The sequence below is a fragment of the Peromyscus eremicus genome, chromosome 7, assembly GCF_949786415.1.
Source record: "Peromyscus eremicus chromosome 7, PerEre_H2_v1, whole genome shotgun sequence".
In the NCBI taxonomy this organism is placed as follows: domain Eukaryota; kingdom Metazoa; phylum Chordata; class Mammalia; order Rodentia; family Cricetidae; genus Peromyscus; species Peromyscus eremicus.
The window spans coordinates 27,869,749-27,884,515 of record NC_081422.1 but is presented as its reverse complement, the minus strand read 5'-3'; the positions used below and the strand labels follow the sequence as shown (position 1 = coordinate 27,884,515).

The window sequence follows — 14,767 nt, the reverse complement described above, 5'->3', positions numbered from 1 at the left end:
CAGCAAGGTTCTGTAGTATACAGTATGCATAATTTTCACATTTCTTTTCAGAGATAGCTTTATGATTACATATTTTTGATGCTATTATCAATGGGCCTTGTGAAGCTTAATAAATGCTGTTCAGTCTGTAGACTCCCCTTAAAGTAGGAGAGTTCTCATGCACTTATCCTAAGTAGTTATATCTAAATGTTGTATATTTTAAAAGACAGAAATTATTTTGCTTTTTAGGTCTGGTGTGTGTAAAAGTCTCAGCTGTTTTTGAAATTAAATACACATGTAGGTAGAGGTATCATTTGTAGCTTTTATTTCAGAGTCATAAGAAAGTCTTAGAAGACAGTTCAAAGAGGGGGAGAACGTAGAGTTTGAAGAGCTTAATAACTACTGCCCATAACTGTCTTATCAATGGCTTCAGTGAAATCGGAAGTGTCAGCCATCACTTGGTAGGATATATTCTGATGGCATAAAGTAATAAAAAGCTATGCAATAGCAAATTCATTGCTGGGCATCAGTGACAACAACGGCACCAACCTGAAAAATTTAAACATCAGCAATGAATGAAAATACATAAAATTTACACATTTCTATGATCTAAGGAGGGGTGGTGCAAAGTCAGAACTCAGTTCTGTATCTGTAGTATTCTGGTCATGACTCTATTTTGTATTTACTGTTTCTATAAAATAAAACAATTTATCTAAATTTCTGTGTCTAGACTTTTTTCTCTCTGTATGTGTGTGCTGTGCCTGCATGTGTGTGCCTGTTTCCATGTGTGTGGGTACACACATATGTGAGGGTGCACATGTACACAAATACAGGTATACACATGCATTTGGAAACAAGGTTGATATTGGGGATTGATTTTTTAATGTGCATTGGTGTTTTGCCACGGGTGTCGGGTCCCCTGGAACTGGAATTACAGTGTGAGCTGCAGGTGGGTGCTGGGAACTGAACCTGGGTCCTCAGGAAGAGCAGTCAGTGCTGTTAACCACTCTGCCATCTATCCAGCCCCCAATATTGGGGATCTTAATAGCTTTTCCACCTTATTCTTCTTGAGGCAAGGTCTCTCAATCAAAACCAGAGCCCATATAGTATGTCTTACTAGCCATCTTTCCCTGGAGAACCCACTTCTACCTTCTAAGACTAGAATTACAAGTTAGCCTCCATACCCCGCCAACACTTACTGTCTTCTGGGAATCTGAACTCTGGTACTCTTGCTTATATATGAAGCACTTTGATCTCCAAGCCATCTCCCTACTCTTGTCTCCAGACTTCTTTAATTTTATTTTATATGCAGTGGTGTTTTGCCTGTATGCATGTCTGTGTGAGGGTATCAGATCCCCTGGAACTGGAGCTACAGACAGTTGTGAGCTGCCGTGTGAGTGCTGGGAATTGAACCCGGGTCCTCTGGAAGAACAGCCGAAGCTCCTAACCCCATCTCCAGCCCCGTCTCCAGCCTTCTACCTCTTAAATGACCAGTTTAGAATCAGATGGCCCACTGTCATCTACTACAGAAATCTAGGATTCTTGCAAGCAGACAAACAGAGGTTACTACTGTTCATTAATTGCTACTGTGATCTGTTCTTTACCTAGAACGCCTGTTTCTATGTGGGTTCTGCACTGGACAGTAGACTGTTTTAGGGTTTTTTTCTACATGCAAATGCAATAAAAGGACTCTTACCTAAAGTTGTGAGAATTAAAGGTTAATGAAAAGCACTTAGAATAGCTTACAAAGGCACTTATGAAATGACTTCTATTATATCATATATTCCTTCTGCTCTTGAAAATATGTGACGTTCTAGACGAAATTCATTGTATATTAATATGATTTCTCATTACTTATTTAGAAAAAAACATTTTGCTCTATTTTATTTTGAGTTATAAAAAGGTGTAGCTTTTTTAGAGGGGCAAGATTTCCAAGTACCTACATTTTTTTATGACAATCGGTTACAAAGAAGCACATTGAACTCCTGGGTAAAGACAGTATTGGTATTTAAGAATTGCTTTAATTTTTGTGCACACAAACACTCACATAGTGTTCTGGAATAACTGAAAAACTAAACAGGTGATCCATGACCATCCTGTGGAGAACTAAAAGAACACAAGTATACAAATCGCTGTCACTTCCAAATGAGATTTCTCTTCTAGATTAACCACATTGCCAATGTATGTAAGGAAGATTCCCTGTGAGTTGGGAAGACAGAAGAACTGTTGAACTGTATTGATTCCCTCTATTTGTGCACAGGGTTAACAAGAGGAGGCTGAATCAGTGGGCTTCACATGTGCCATGAAAATCATCTGTGGAACTTGCTATAAAACTCAACCTCCTGCTCCATGCCCTGAAATGCTGATACCAACACCCAGTTTTAACACATGTCTTGGGCCATTCTGATGCAAGTGGAGACATTTCCAAGACAAAAACCCTCTGAGAACACTGCACTTAAACAAATAATGATCAAAGATGTTACCACTACAATAATGCCTTTTACCTAAGGAAAAAACGTGCTAAGGTCTTACTCCACAATCCCAAGTGGTCTACACCTAGTTACACATATCTGAGAGTGATGCCAGTTATTTCAGAACAGTGAAGGCTTCTTTTCCACCTGAAGTATGTAATATGATGAAAACCTTAAACAACAAAGATAAAAGATTCAATATATTCCTTAGGAGACAAAACCTACACATTGTAGTTAATATAATTTCACACTTCCTACTCCCAGAAGTTTAAAGAAAAGAGAGTCTTGGTATAATTTAAACACATGGATGAACTTACCCTTCTGTTCCCGCAGCTAAATTATGGTCTGGGCTAAGATAATGTGTTGAACATAATGCAGCAAATTGCTGGTCTTAACCAACTACCAGCTGACTATCTGAGCTCACCTAGTAGGCACAGAGACAAAACACGCCAGAGGTGGTCTGGCGTCCCACCCCACAACTACTGAGGCAGATTCAGTGTTTTAAGATGTTTGTCTCATGGTTCTTACACACACTAAGGCTGAAGCATCAGAGGCCAAGGTGGTGTAGAAAGGGCAACTGGCAGCAGAAGAGCAGTGCGACCTCAAATGTTAAGACAGCCACGCAATATCATTCAACCCTGGTGTGATGGATAAGCCCTCAAACCCTGACTGCTGTCACACAGGAACAAGGAAGCTTAGCAGCAAGAACCCGTACAGCTGGTGGAAATGTGAAGTGGGACAGCCACTCTGGAAGACACTTAGAACTTTTCTTTAAAAGCTGAATGTATTCTTACTATGTGATCCCATAACCGCACACCTTGGTATTTATCCAAAGGACTTAGAAGCATAAAATCTACACAAAACATACAAGTGGACATAACAGCAGCTTTACTCATCTTTGCCAGAACACAGGAGCAGCAAGGTGTCCTTCAGTGGGTGAATGGAAACATAAACGATGGCATATCCAATACATTTGCTGTCAAAACCCACAGGATATACACAACACTCTACAGCCTAATTTAAAGACTAGGCTACAGCTAAAATGGTATATCAATATTGGTTCATTAGTTATAAACCAAGCCAAAAACTGGTCTTCAGAAGCTGTGGGACAGGAACTGAGACTACACTTTTCTTATCTGTGTCCAACCTGTACATCACCTCAAACCATTTTCTAGAAAGAACGTGTATTGTGTACTGCAGATGAACTCTGCCAACAGCTGAGGGGTGGCAAAGGTCTGTGCCTGCCACACAGTCAATGCACTATAAACCACGACATAAGTAATGGAAAGATTATAGGGTAAATGATTCTGTGAAACTCTGGGAACTACTTGCTCACTTTAGCCTGAAGTCCAAAACTTTACTAAAAATTAAGTCTATTTGTTTTTAGAAATGATAATAAAACAATTTCATCACACAGCAACTGTACAGCTACTTCACAGTAATCACAAGGGAAGATCTCCATATAGGGATCAGTCATGTCATGCCATGTGGTCAGAAAGAGCCAAGACACAAGTGGGACCTTGACAAAAAGGCAAAGCTCATCAGCCAAGCAGAGCTGCACACATGGACATTTCAGAGGCCCACCGCAGTGTTCAGAGGATGGCATCCTAGCAGACTGTCTGCAAAATGGGAAGCAGCAGCCTATGTCTTCATTCCTCTCTTCCCTTCTCCTGCGTCATCTACACATGGTCACCCAGATTCCTATAAAGACCTGAGTCACAGCCACCCTAAGCCAAGCCAAGCCCTTCACTTCCTATGCACCTCTATCAAGCAGACTGTCACTGCATATGGCTCCTCTATGGCATGATGTAGTGTTCATGCACTGCCAGTCTGCCCAGTCCCTCTGACAAAGACTTCTACAGGTCACCTGAGCCCTACTGAAGACTTCACTGCTTCAGGAATCCCTGCAAGATCTCCACAGATTCTAGCTGAGAAACACAGAAGAGGGTACTAATCCTGTTTGTCCTCTGTGCTTGGAGCAGAGTGCCTAATGCCACAAGGACTTCTGACACAGTACCGAGGGCCTGATGCTAACCTGTGAGCCTGACACAGGCCCTTCTCAGATGCACCTGACTCCAGGAGTAAGTCAGGATACCTACCCAACTGTCTCTCCAGGGAATTCTTCACAAGGACCTCAATCTCTTATCAGGCATGGCCAATACCAAAGTTCTGGCTGCCTTTGGCCTAAGAACTTATAGAAGTCAAAGATGTATACAAAAGGGCCCTCAGACAAGCCTCAGAGGAAATAAACTCTAACAACTGTTTAGTCATGGACTTCTAACTTCTAGACCTTCTGAAAATAAATTTCTGCCATTTAAGCCAAGCAGTCTATAGCATTTTGTTGTGAAAGCCCTAGAAAACAAGCATAATATATAATACACAAATAAAGCAACGAATGAACCTTAGAAATAGTCATGCCCAATAACAGAACACAAACACAAACACACACACACACACACACACACACACACACACTCCAGTGTTTAACTTCTGAATTTGTATCACCTATATATACCACAATATATGAAATAAAAGGACCTTCAACATAATTTACATTAGAGAAATTTAAATTTCTCTGATATACTGACATTCTGAATATTATCTTTCTAAAAAGGGTCACATAAAAATGCTCTTAGAAAGAATGCCTTCCTATAAGAGCCATCAACTGTTAAAGGCTTTTAGAGATTACAAAATTGAGGTAGGTTTTGCTACAGTACATTTAACTATATAAAAAAAGGCCCACAAGTAGCCTGGAGAAGTTGCTAGCTCTGCTGAGGCCCCCACAACTCAGAATTCAAAAATATCTAACAAGAGCAGGGAGAACGAGCTTGGCAGAGAGAAATTTTCCCAGCATACAATGCATTCATCTTTACATAAAGCCAGCACACAATGTCAGCAATGCACCAACCAGTCCATGGGTATGCTCCAGGATGCTGCCGGCCGACATTGACTGCAAGCTTCGCTGGCTGAAAAGGAAAGATGTTTCTTTCTAGAGCATAAAAACTGAAGCACAAAGCTCATACAAGTGGAGAGTAAACCTAGAAACTATACTTGGTGCCCTTCAGGCAATGGGATATATAAACTGCAACCATCCTTCACTGATTCAGCACCCAAGCTCTCTATTGAACTATTGAACCTCACAAAAACTATCTTCTCTCTATAAGAGTGGGAGGAAATAATTACCTGAAGAATTTTTTAATTAAAAAAAAAAAACACTGCCTAAGAAATGCTAAGTAACACCTCCCTCAAAGATGTCCAACACATTTTCCCACTCACACTTCTCCATGCAACTGGCCATATGCACTCTTCCAAATGACTGGTGTAGGTGCAAGGGATAATGAGCTGAGTGGAGCCTGCTCTTAAAATACTGGGCTCCCTTTAAAAAGTTCTGACAGTGACATTTGAAGATTTGCTTTTTGTTTTATAGGTATCTCATCAACTGCTGTTCTTAGAGGAGATTTCAATGTCATCTACAGACTCAGCTGCTTTCCTGAGGCCAAGGAAAATGAAAAATCCATATAAACAGGAATTTACTGTTGAATGCAAATCTCCCTGCATCAAAAAAAATTTATTTTTGCCCAGTATGGTAGCACACATTTAATCCCAGGACTTGGGAGACAGAATCAGGCGAATCTCTATGAGTTTGAGGCCAGCCTGGTCTATAGAGTAAGTGCCAGGACAGCCAGGGCCAATTCCCTAAGTAGAGAGACCCTGCCTCAAAACAAATAAGGAATTTTATGTTATATAATATATTCTGGTAACAAACTAGTTTTAAACTAGTTAACATACACTAATTTTGTATATTTTTATAAAATATTGTATATAAGGGGGACTTTTTTAAAAAATGTGTATATAAGGGGGACTATATTTGAATGTGTGAATACAGGTCCCACAGAATCTAGAAAAGAGCACCAGATCCACCAGAGCTGGAGTTATGGGTGGTTGAAAGCCACCAGATGTGGGTAATAGGAACTGAACTTGGGCCCTCTATACAAGCAGTATATGCTCTTAACTACTGAGCCATCTAGTCAGTCCCGTATGCTGACTTTGAAAAGAAAAAAGTCTGACAAACTAATCTGTGTAGGTCTTAATTTAAAAATTAGGAGAATAAATCTATGCCTGCACTACTCAACAAGTATTTCCTATATAAATGAGGGGAAACCGTTACTATTATTATAGTAATAGAATTAACATGTTGAAAAAGAATATGAAAATTTAAGCAGAACTTCTAATTTCAGTAAGAAACTTAAGTCCAAAGGGAAAAAGTAACATACCTCTAAGGCTACACAGAAGAAAGCTGTCAGTAATGCCAAGACCAAACCACTACTCACTTTAAAGCCAATTTGGTTCTGCTCTCTTCTTTTTTAGCATTTATTTAGTTGCACCACACTCACACAAGTACACACATGCAAGCCAGGGAACATGGGTGGAAGACAGGTCAACTTTAGGGAGTTGGTTCTCTCCCTCACTATGTAGACCCCAGAGACTGGACTCAGCCTGTTAAGCTTGTCAGTAAATGCTTTTACCTCATAAGCCATCTCACTGGGCCAAGGATGGACCCCTTAATAAAAAACAATACCCTAGTCTCCTACTCAGGTTTACGTTTCATCAAAAGCATTTCTTCTCAGAATTCTGAATAAATTAGAAGAAAGAAGAGTCCAATTACAGAAAGAAGGTGTAAAGCCACATGACAATGATAATGTTCTGATCTTAGGAAATTAAATTGCTGTCTGTACTCTAAAGAAAATGATAAAACTAAAAATTTCAAATAAAAACATTTAAGTTTTAACATTAGTACTAGTACTTATTGAGCAAAATAGCATATACATTAAGCCTGATGCAAGCAATTAACATTTCTGTCTTCACACAACTGACCTCTGGGATAGACTTATGAGTAAAATAAAGTCCTGTGATCTCCATCAAAAAAATATGGCCAAGATAGAGCAGGACAAAAGTCAAGTAGATTGGCACCAGAACTTACAATTAACTACCATACTGCACTGTTTTAATTGTATTACTATCTTTTAAATATGCACATTTCATAAAAAGTTAATCAGAATTCTTAAATAGGCAAAGCTTAAAATAGTTACATAACAGTTCATAAATTTCTAACTCTGTTATATACTTTATATAGTGTTTTTGTAACAGTGTTATAGGGAAGCCACAACTACCAGCAACAACTCCTCCCTCCCCCCAAAAAAACCCCCATCATGGGTACAGATTAAGAATATAATTTTAAGACATTTTCAGAGGCTACTCTGTGTAGTTTTAACAGATAATATAAAATCATATAAATATTAGTATAAGGTTATTTAAAAGAAGCCATTGTGATGAAGTGGCCAACTGGTTAAAGATATGGACTGCTAAAGATGCCACTGTCAAATCTCAAAGTGTTGAAGCATATGTGGAAAAGATAAGTGAGACATCTTCCAGTTGTACTGTTCTGCCATCAGCACACTGTAATGACTCATTCTTATAGGAAAAAAATGGATCAAACAGAGAAAATTCTAACAGAAAACATGTGCATCGTTATTTAAAACCAATTAGAAACACAGCAGACTCCTGTCTCTGGCCACCTGGGAAGTAGTCTTCAGGCCTGAGACTGCCTGCACTCTGGCTCTAGCCAGTTCAGGGATGGAAGGGGAGGGGAGGAGAGGACAGGAAAGCCAGCACAGCACAACTAGACACAGGACTCGAGGCTAACACATCATCACCCACATCTTTGAACAACATCTCTAATCACGTCTCCTGGAACATCTTGTAAAGAGCTACATGAATGGAACATACAGAAAGTGTTCTTTGAGCTTTCTCACATCCAATGTTTTTGTTGCTTACCTGAAATCCATGCTTGCCTCTCCACCATGTACTTAATACTTTGGGAGGCATGTCAATAACAGAAACGATGTCTCCCACCTACGAAAATTAAAATTTTAAGTAAAATATTTTTGATCAATTTTAAACCAATTGCTATATCTATAATTAAGATATGAATTGTATAAAAGAGCAAAATACTATTTTATGCTTTAATAAATTCTGGGAAAACATATGGACTTTTAAAAATAATTTTAACAGCCTTACCTTTTACTGAGGAGTATTCTACCGAAAGTTAAATAGCACAAAACTGATCCAGCTGACAGACAAGCAGTACTTTCAAAAAACAAGATTTTGGCATCATATTTTTTTTAAAGATTTATTTTTCTGCATAGTGTTTTGTTTGTATGCATATATGTGAACCCTGTGTGTGTGTCTGGTACCTGATCAAAAGAGGGCATCAGATTCTTTGATCTGATCTAGAATTATGGACAGTTGGGGTTCTAGAAACCAAACCTGGGTCCTTGCAATAACAAGAGTTCTTAACTGGTATCTCTTCAGCCCAAGTATGATACATTTTTAAAGTGTGGCATTACTATAGCACCATCACTACTGCTAGAATACAGCTGCCAACTTAGGATGGTTTTGCTATACCAAGGTGCACACGACAGGAATTCAGTATTAACTTTGTTGGTTGCTCTTTTGTGATGCTGCTGGAAGCAGCCAGTCATGTGATCCCAGAAGCAAACCACATATCCACTAGTACTAAATAGCAAAGCCAGGATGCTTGGGGTATGTATATCAATTTATTTCTGACTTTCATTTTATGGAGACATCAGTTAAGGAGCTTTAGAACTTTGTTCATGCTGTTACTATCAGTGATCAAAGTCATGTCTAAAAGACAGCATTAAATACACATATTTGGAATAAGAGTATCTATTAATACTGATTACCATGTAATACAAGCACAACACTGAGTACCTGACGTATCTTATTTAATCACATAGAAAGAAGCTTGAGATGAGTTCTTAGTAAATGTAAAGCTCTCTAACTCCATGTCAGTAGATGATACTAATACTCCACTAAAGAATCAAACTTCTTCATTGTCAAAGGCAATGTGTAAGTTTATACAAATGAACAAATCATAAGCAAAAAACTTTTCAATTGTCTATTTAATAGAAGCTATATTCTTTCATCAAAAAGGCACATATGGGCAGCACTAATTGGAGTTAACAGGTTACTCGGAAAGAAGAGAACATGAGACTAGAAAGGAGGAAGTGCTGGGGGAACTGAGGAGGAGGTGAAGGGAAGAAATGGGGATGCATATGATCACAATTCTCTGCATACATATGTGAGAATCTATGAAATAAATATAAACCCTTAAAAAGTATTACACTTAAAAAGAAAATACATAGTAAGTATTGAAATGGTGAAACTATGGTTAATTTTCCTGTTTTTTAAATGTTTAATGATATAATACTTGGTAATGAAACATTCAAATTAATTTCTATTTATTCATTTATCAAAAGAAGGTCTCACTAAGTAGCCCTGGCTGTCCTGGAATTCACTACATAGACAGGCTAGTCTCAAACTCAGCTGCCTTTATGCCTCTCGAGTGCTGGGACCAAGGGCATGTGTCATAATGCTCGGCATTAAAATTAATTATTAACAAATTTATTTTATGACAAAATATAATTTTTCAGTACAGATTAATTCCAAGGTAAAATTAAGAAAAGAAAAATGTTGACAGCCATGATGACAGGGCTAAGTCTGCGAGACTGTTACTACCACAGTTAGTGTCCAGGAACCTGTCCTTTTACGTTCACACTAATTCTTCAGGGCACAAATAATCAGTGTTCAAAGTCTGTTTGTGAACAGTCATGGCATCTTTCAATCCTTGCATTTTTGATATGCAAAGCCTAACAGTTTAGTATGAGAACAGTTCTTACTCTATACTGTAAAATTTTTGCACTGTTCTTTCTTTTATTTGCTCAGTCAACACACATTAACTGATTATTTATTATACACTAAGAACTATCACAAATGCAGAGAATAAAAATGAAAACCAGAGAGACAGGTTTCAGACCTCAGCATGATCAAACTTTCTGTTCTTGTGGTAAACAATTTGATTTAGATGTTCTACTTCTTTTTTCAATGTTTATTAGCACATGTCTGATGTCCAAATAATGGGCTTCATTATTTCCCTACAGGTATACCATGCCCTCTGATCACATTCATCTTCTGTTACCCCCTCTCACACTATCCCATGCTAGTTTCCTTCTTCCCAAATAGACAACCCCCACTTTCGTATTTGATAGACGATAGGCAGACAGATTTAATTCTATAGTCCATATATGAAAGAAAACGTGATATTTGTCTTTCTAAGTCTAGCTTATTTCATTTAAATGATAATTTCCAGTTCCCTCCATTAACCTGAAAATGACATAATATTGTTCTCCTTCATAGCTTAATAAAATTTAATTGTGCACATATATATTTTCTTTCTCCATTCATCTGCTAATGGACAACTAGGCTAATGACATAACTTGGTTACTGTGAACAGAGCTGCAATAAAAGGATGTAACATGGCCAGGCAGTGGTGGTGCACGCCTTTAATCCCAGTACTTGGGAGGCAGAGGCAGGCGGATCTCTGAGTTCGAGGCTAGCCTGGTCTACAGAGCAAGAACCAGGTCAGGCACCAAAAGTACACAGAGAAACCCTGTCTCAAAAAACCGGAAGAAAAAAAAAGATGTTACTGGCTCATTGGTAAATTAAAAAACTACTAGCATTTATTTTGTCTCTTATCAGCCAATGCATATTTTCAGGGAAAAACTTAAACCCCCTCCCTCCTTTTATATATGACAGCAAGAAACACTCATTTTACTTTTAGCCTCTCCTTTGATAACTCCGATTCCCAATAAATACTGGATACTATGTTTGCCGAGATGAACAAGGCAAGCATGACTGCAGGTCAGAGTGATGAGAGCCGTTCTGAATGGCATCCAACCCTGCCTTGGAGGATGACTTCCCAAGCAGTAAGACCAAGGATGACTTCCTGGTAGAAAGGAGACACTGACACTAAAAGCTGAAGGATGAATACAGTCTTTTACACAAAATTAGATAGCTTTCCAGGCTGAAAGATAAGAGACTACAAAAAAATCTCATGTCTTTATTATTGTTTTTAATTAAGTGAATTCTTAAAACAGCCAGAGACAGGCTATAAAGGCAGCAAGTACCAGAGAACAATTACCACATTCTAATCATTTACCTCTAAGGTCAGTTCATCAGGGGCCCGAGCAGTGTACCGCTTGATAACATGGGCAGCACCAACAGCAGGAGTGTTGATGGACGACTCCTCATGAACTAGAAGATGGTTTCCCTTATTGTCAATCTACAAGAAAAATCAAGCACCATGGAATGTTTAAAGACATAGGACTTGTCTAACCATACATGAAGATTTAATTTAAAAAGACAATAAGCCCCCAAAGTCTTTAAAAAAAGAAAAAAACAAAAACATAAATGAGGGCCAGCAAGACAGCTCAGCAGGTCAACACACTTGCCAATAAGCCTGGGCTGAGCAGATTAAGTCTGAGCCCTTTGAACTCACAAAATGGGAGGAGAGAAGCAACTTCTGCAAGCTGTCTTCTGATTTCCACACAGGCTCTGCGCCACGTGTATGCACCACCCCACAAATGTAACAAACATCTTGAAAACCCTATCGCTTATTAGGTAGCTAATATATGGCAGTAACTGTGCTGTGCATTTAATGTGTAGGATTTTACTTAATTCTCATAATCCCCAAATATACTATCAGTACCTTCACTTAAAGGTAAAAATGAAAAACTGGAGAAAGTTATGTAAGTTAAGAAAAAATAAATTATTTTTCCAATATCACTCAATCAATAAAGGCAAAGTTATGGTTTAGGTGTAAGCAGGTCTGGCTCAGGGTTCCACATCCCTCTTTCCTTGTAGTATCTCAATTTTTATTCGGAGGAGAGAATATATACAACTCTACATATACAAATTAACAGTAAATATGTTAAGACACTCTTAAGTTGGGACCTCTAAAAGGCTGCTTGTTCATAAATAAATATATTTTCAATAACAAATGAAAAACAAATAGCTTACTAATTGTATATATTAACATAATGCTATATAACAAGATAGGTCTTTTATAAGCAGATCTACAAAAGTTATTAAATTTTATCTAAAATCTGTATTAAATCTTTTATAAATAGATTTATAAAATATATTAAAATTATTTTTAATTAAACAGAAAGATTTAATATTAGAATATCAGATATCATGCCAGAGAGATGGCTCAGCATTTAAGAGCACTGGCTGTTCTTGTAAAGATGAACTCCCAGCACCCATATGGTGGTTCGTACCATTTGTAACTTCAGTTGGAGGGCATCTGAAGCCCTCTTCTGGCCATTTGGGGCACCAGGCACACAAACAGCACACATGCAGACATGCATACACATTAAAATTAAAATTATCAGATATCAGTTCTCCTGGAAGATGAGAACATACTTAATTTCTTTATTTGTGAAACTCATCAATTATCATGTTACTAATAACTTTCTTAAGTAAATCATTTTAGAATAAACTTTCATCAGAGATGATTAGACAGATACCTCCATCCAGGTAAGGGCAGGCCCACAGTTGATCTTGTTGCCAGCAATAGTTGAGAGGCGTGACAGGTAAGCCATAAGCATCTGAGTAACCGACTAAAAAGAAAGACTCACTGTAACTCAGAGGAAAGAGCAACTCTCCGCTTTTTGCAAATTGGTTATTTTCAGAAGAAAAAAAAAAACCACAGAGCTTTAGGCTTTTAATATTACATTGGGTGGGCACGGGGGCGCACACCTTTAATCCCAGCACCCAGGAAACAGAGGCAGGGGGATTTCTATGAGGTTAGCCAGGGCTGCACAGTGAGACCCTATCTCAAACACCTAAAAAATAATAGCTATAGAGAATTCTTCACTAAGTTACAGAAGACTATCACTGAAACGATGGCATTTTTTACAGAATAATTCAGCCACTGTCTATTGTAGGATTTTCAGCTTTTACCATCTTATCAAGGGCCACACTGCACAGGTTCTAATCTTATGACTGTCTTTTACTATTTTTATACTGAAAACACAAAAGGTATTTATTAAAATACACATCTGTGGCTTGTCTGTCTAACTTTTCCCATGTTTCTCTTTACTTCCCACGGCTGTAATCTCCCATGCATACATTCATGTGATCCTACACCACAGTACAGCTCACTGTTCTGGGACATGACAGCCCGAGGCAGACCCATGACAGAGAACCCAAGTCTTTCTAGCCTGTTCACCCTCCACTTCCTGGTAGAGGCCACGGGAACAGCTAAGCTCTTGCCCCTGCCCCTGCCTTCCCCCCACCCCAACCTTATATGTCCACCACAGTGGACTGAAGCTCTCTGGAAATAAGATAAAGTTTCTGGGTTGGTTGTTTTGTTTTGTTCTTGATATGTGTGTGTGTTGTTGTTTTGGTCAGGATATCTTGTCACAGTAACAAAAAAAGAATAGAGACAGAAATTCATACCAAAAGTGGAGTTCTTGCCATGCTAAATCTGACCGTCTTGATTTTAGTACTTTGGAACTAGTTTCTAAGAGGAATGTGGTGGAAGAGTTTGGAAATTTGGGGTAGGAAGACCTAAAATGCTGCAAACAGAACTGAACCAGCCATTGTGGTAAGAGTTCAAAAGTTCAGAATGCACAAAAAGAAAAAAGAAAAAAAAAAGGTACACTGTGCAGGCCCAGCCCAGGAGGTTTCAGAGAGGAGTCTTTGAGAACTAGACTAGAGGTCATGTGGGTTATATTCTGGCAAAGTACAGGTGCATTCTGCCTGTGTCTCAAGAACTGGAGGTTGAGTTCAAAAGCAATGGCATACTTGGATGGGCCGAGGAACTATGAAGGCAGACATTGGAGGCTATGTTGTGATTATTGCTCCCTGATCTCATTCAGATCTTCAACGTCAGAGAATAAGAGGCAGAACACAGAGAAATTAAATAATATGGTTTCCTGAGGAAGGCTCCGAAAGCAAGCTTAAAGCTGTAAACAAGGGGAATGTAAATGACAAAGACCTGTAACTGATAAAGGAATTAGCGCCATTAAACAGAAACCTCCTATTCCGTACAGGAGGAAAGTATCCTGAAAGGCAGGACCCCACTCACCAAAGTTACAAACGTGAAAATGCAGATTTCTTTCAAAGCAAAGAGCCTAAGCTGAAGATGCCAAAGGAGTTTCCTACCTGTGGAAAGCAACTGCCCAGGAAGTGCTTCCCCACAGTCCGCACACAGACTCCCGTTAAACTGGGTCCAACATGCATAAACAAACCTCAAACCCACCAGGAACCTCCCCCTCTCCTTGGCGGCTAACTTTCATAATGCTGGAAAGTACTGTGTAGGCTTGGATTGAGGTGTGAGATTAACAGAGAGAAGACATTAGTGCTCTTACTCTGAGCTGGGCTTTGGATGC

General features: G+C 38.7%; 1 protein-coding gene across 2 annotated transcripts in view; it reads right to left on the bottom strand.

The window, feature by feature from the left end:
* Arhgap32 (Rho GTPase activating protein 32) overlaps positions 1-14,767 on the bottom strand; it is a 152,921-nt gene that overhangs the window by 69,782 nt on the left and 68,372 nt on the right. Inside the window, exons 8-10 of one of the 2 annotated variants that reach the window (XM_059267578.1) lie at positions 12,899-12,991; positions 11,530-11,652; positions 8,286-8,363 (exon numbers count right to left, since the gene is read on the bottom strand). In XM_059267578.1, coding sequence (XP_059123561.1) covers positions 8,286-8,363; positions 11,530-11,652; positions 12,899-12,991 — 294 coding nt within the window. Of the gene's footprint in view, positions 1-8,285; positions 8,364-11,529; positions 11,653-12,898; positions 12,992-14,767 lie in introns of those variants that run through there. The other variant, XM_059267577.1, reaches the window with a different exon arrangement.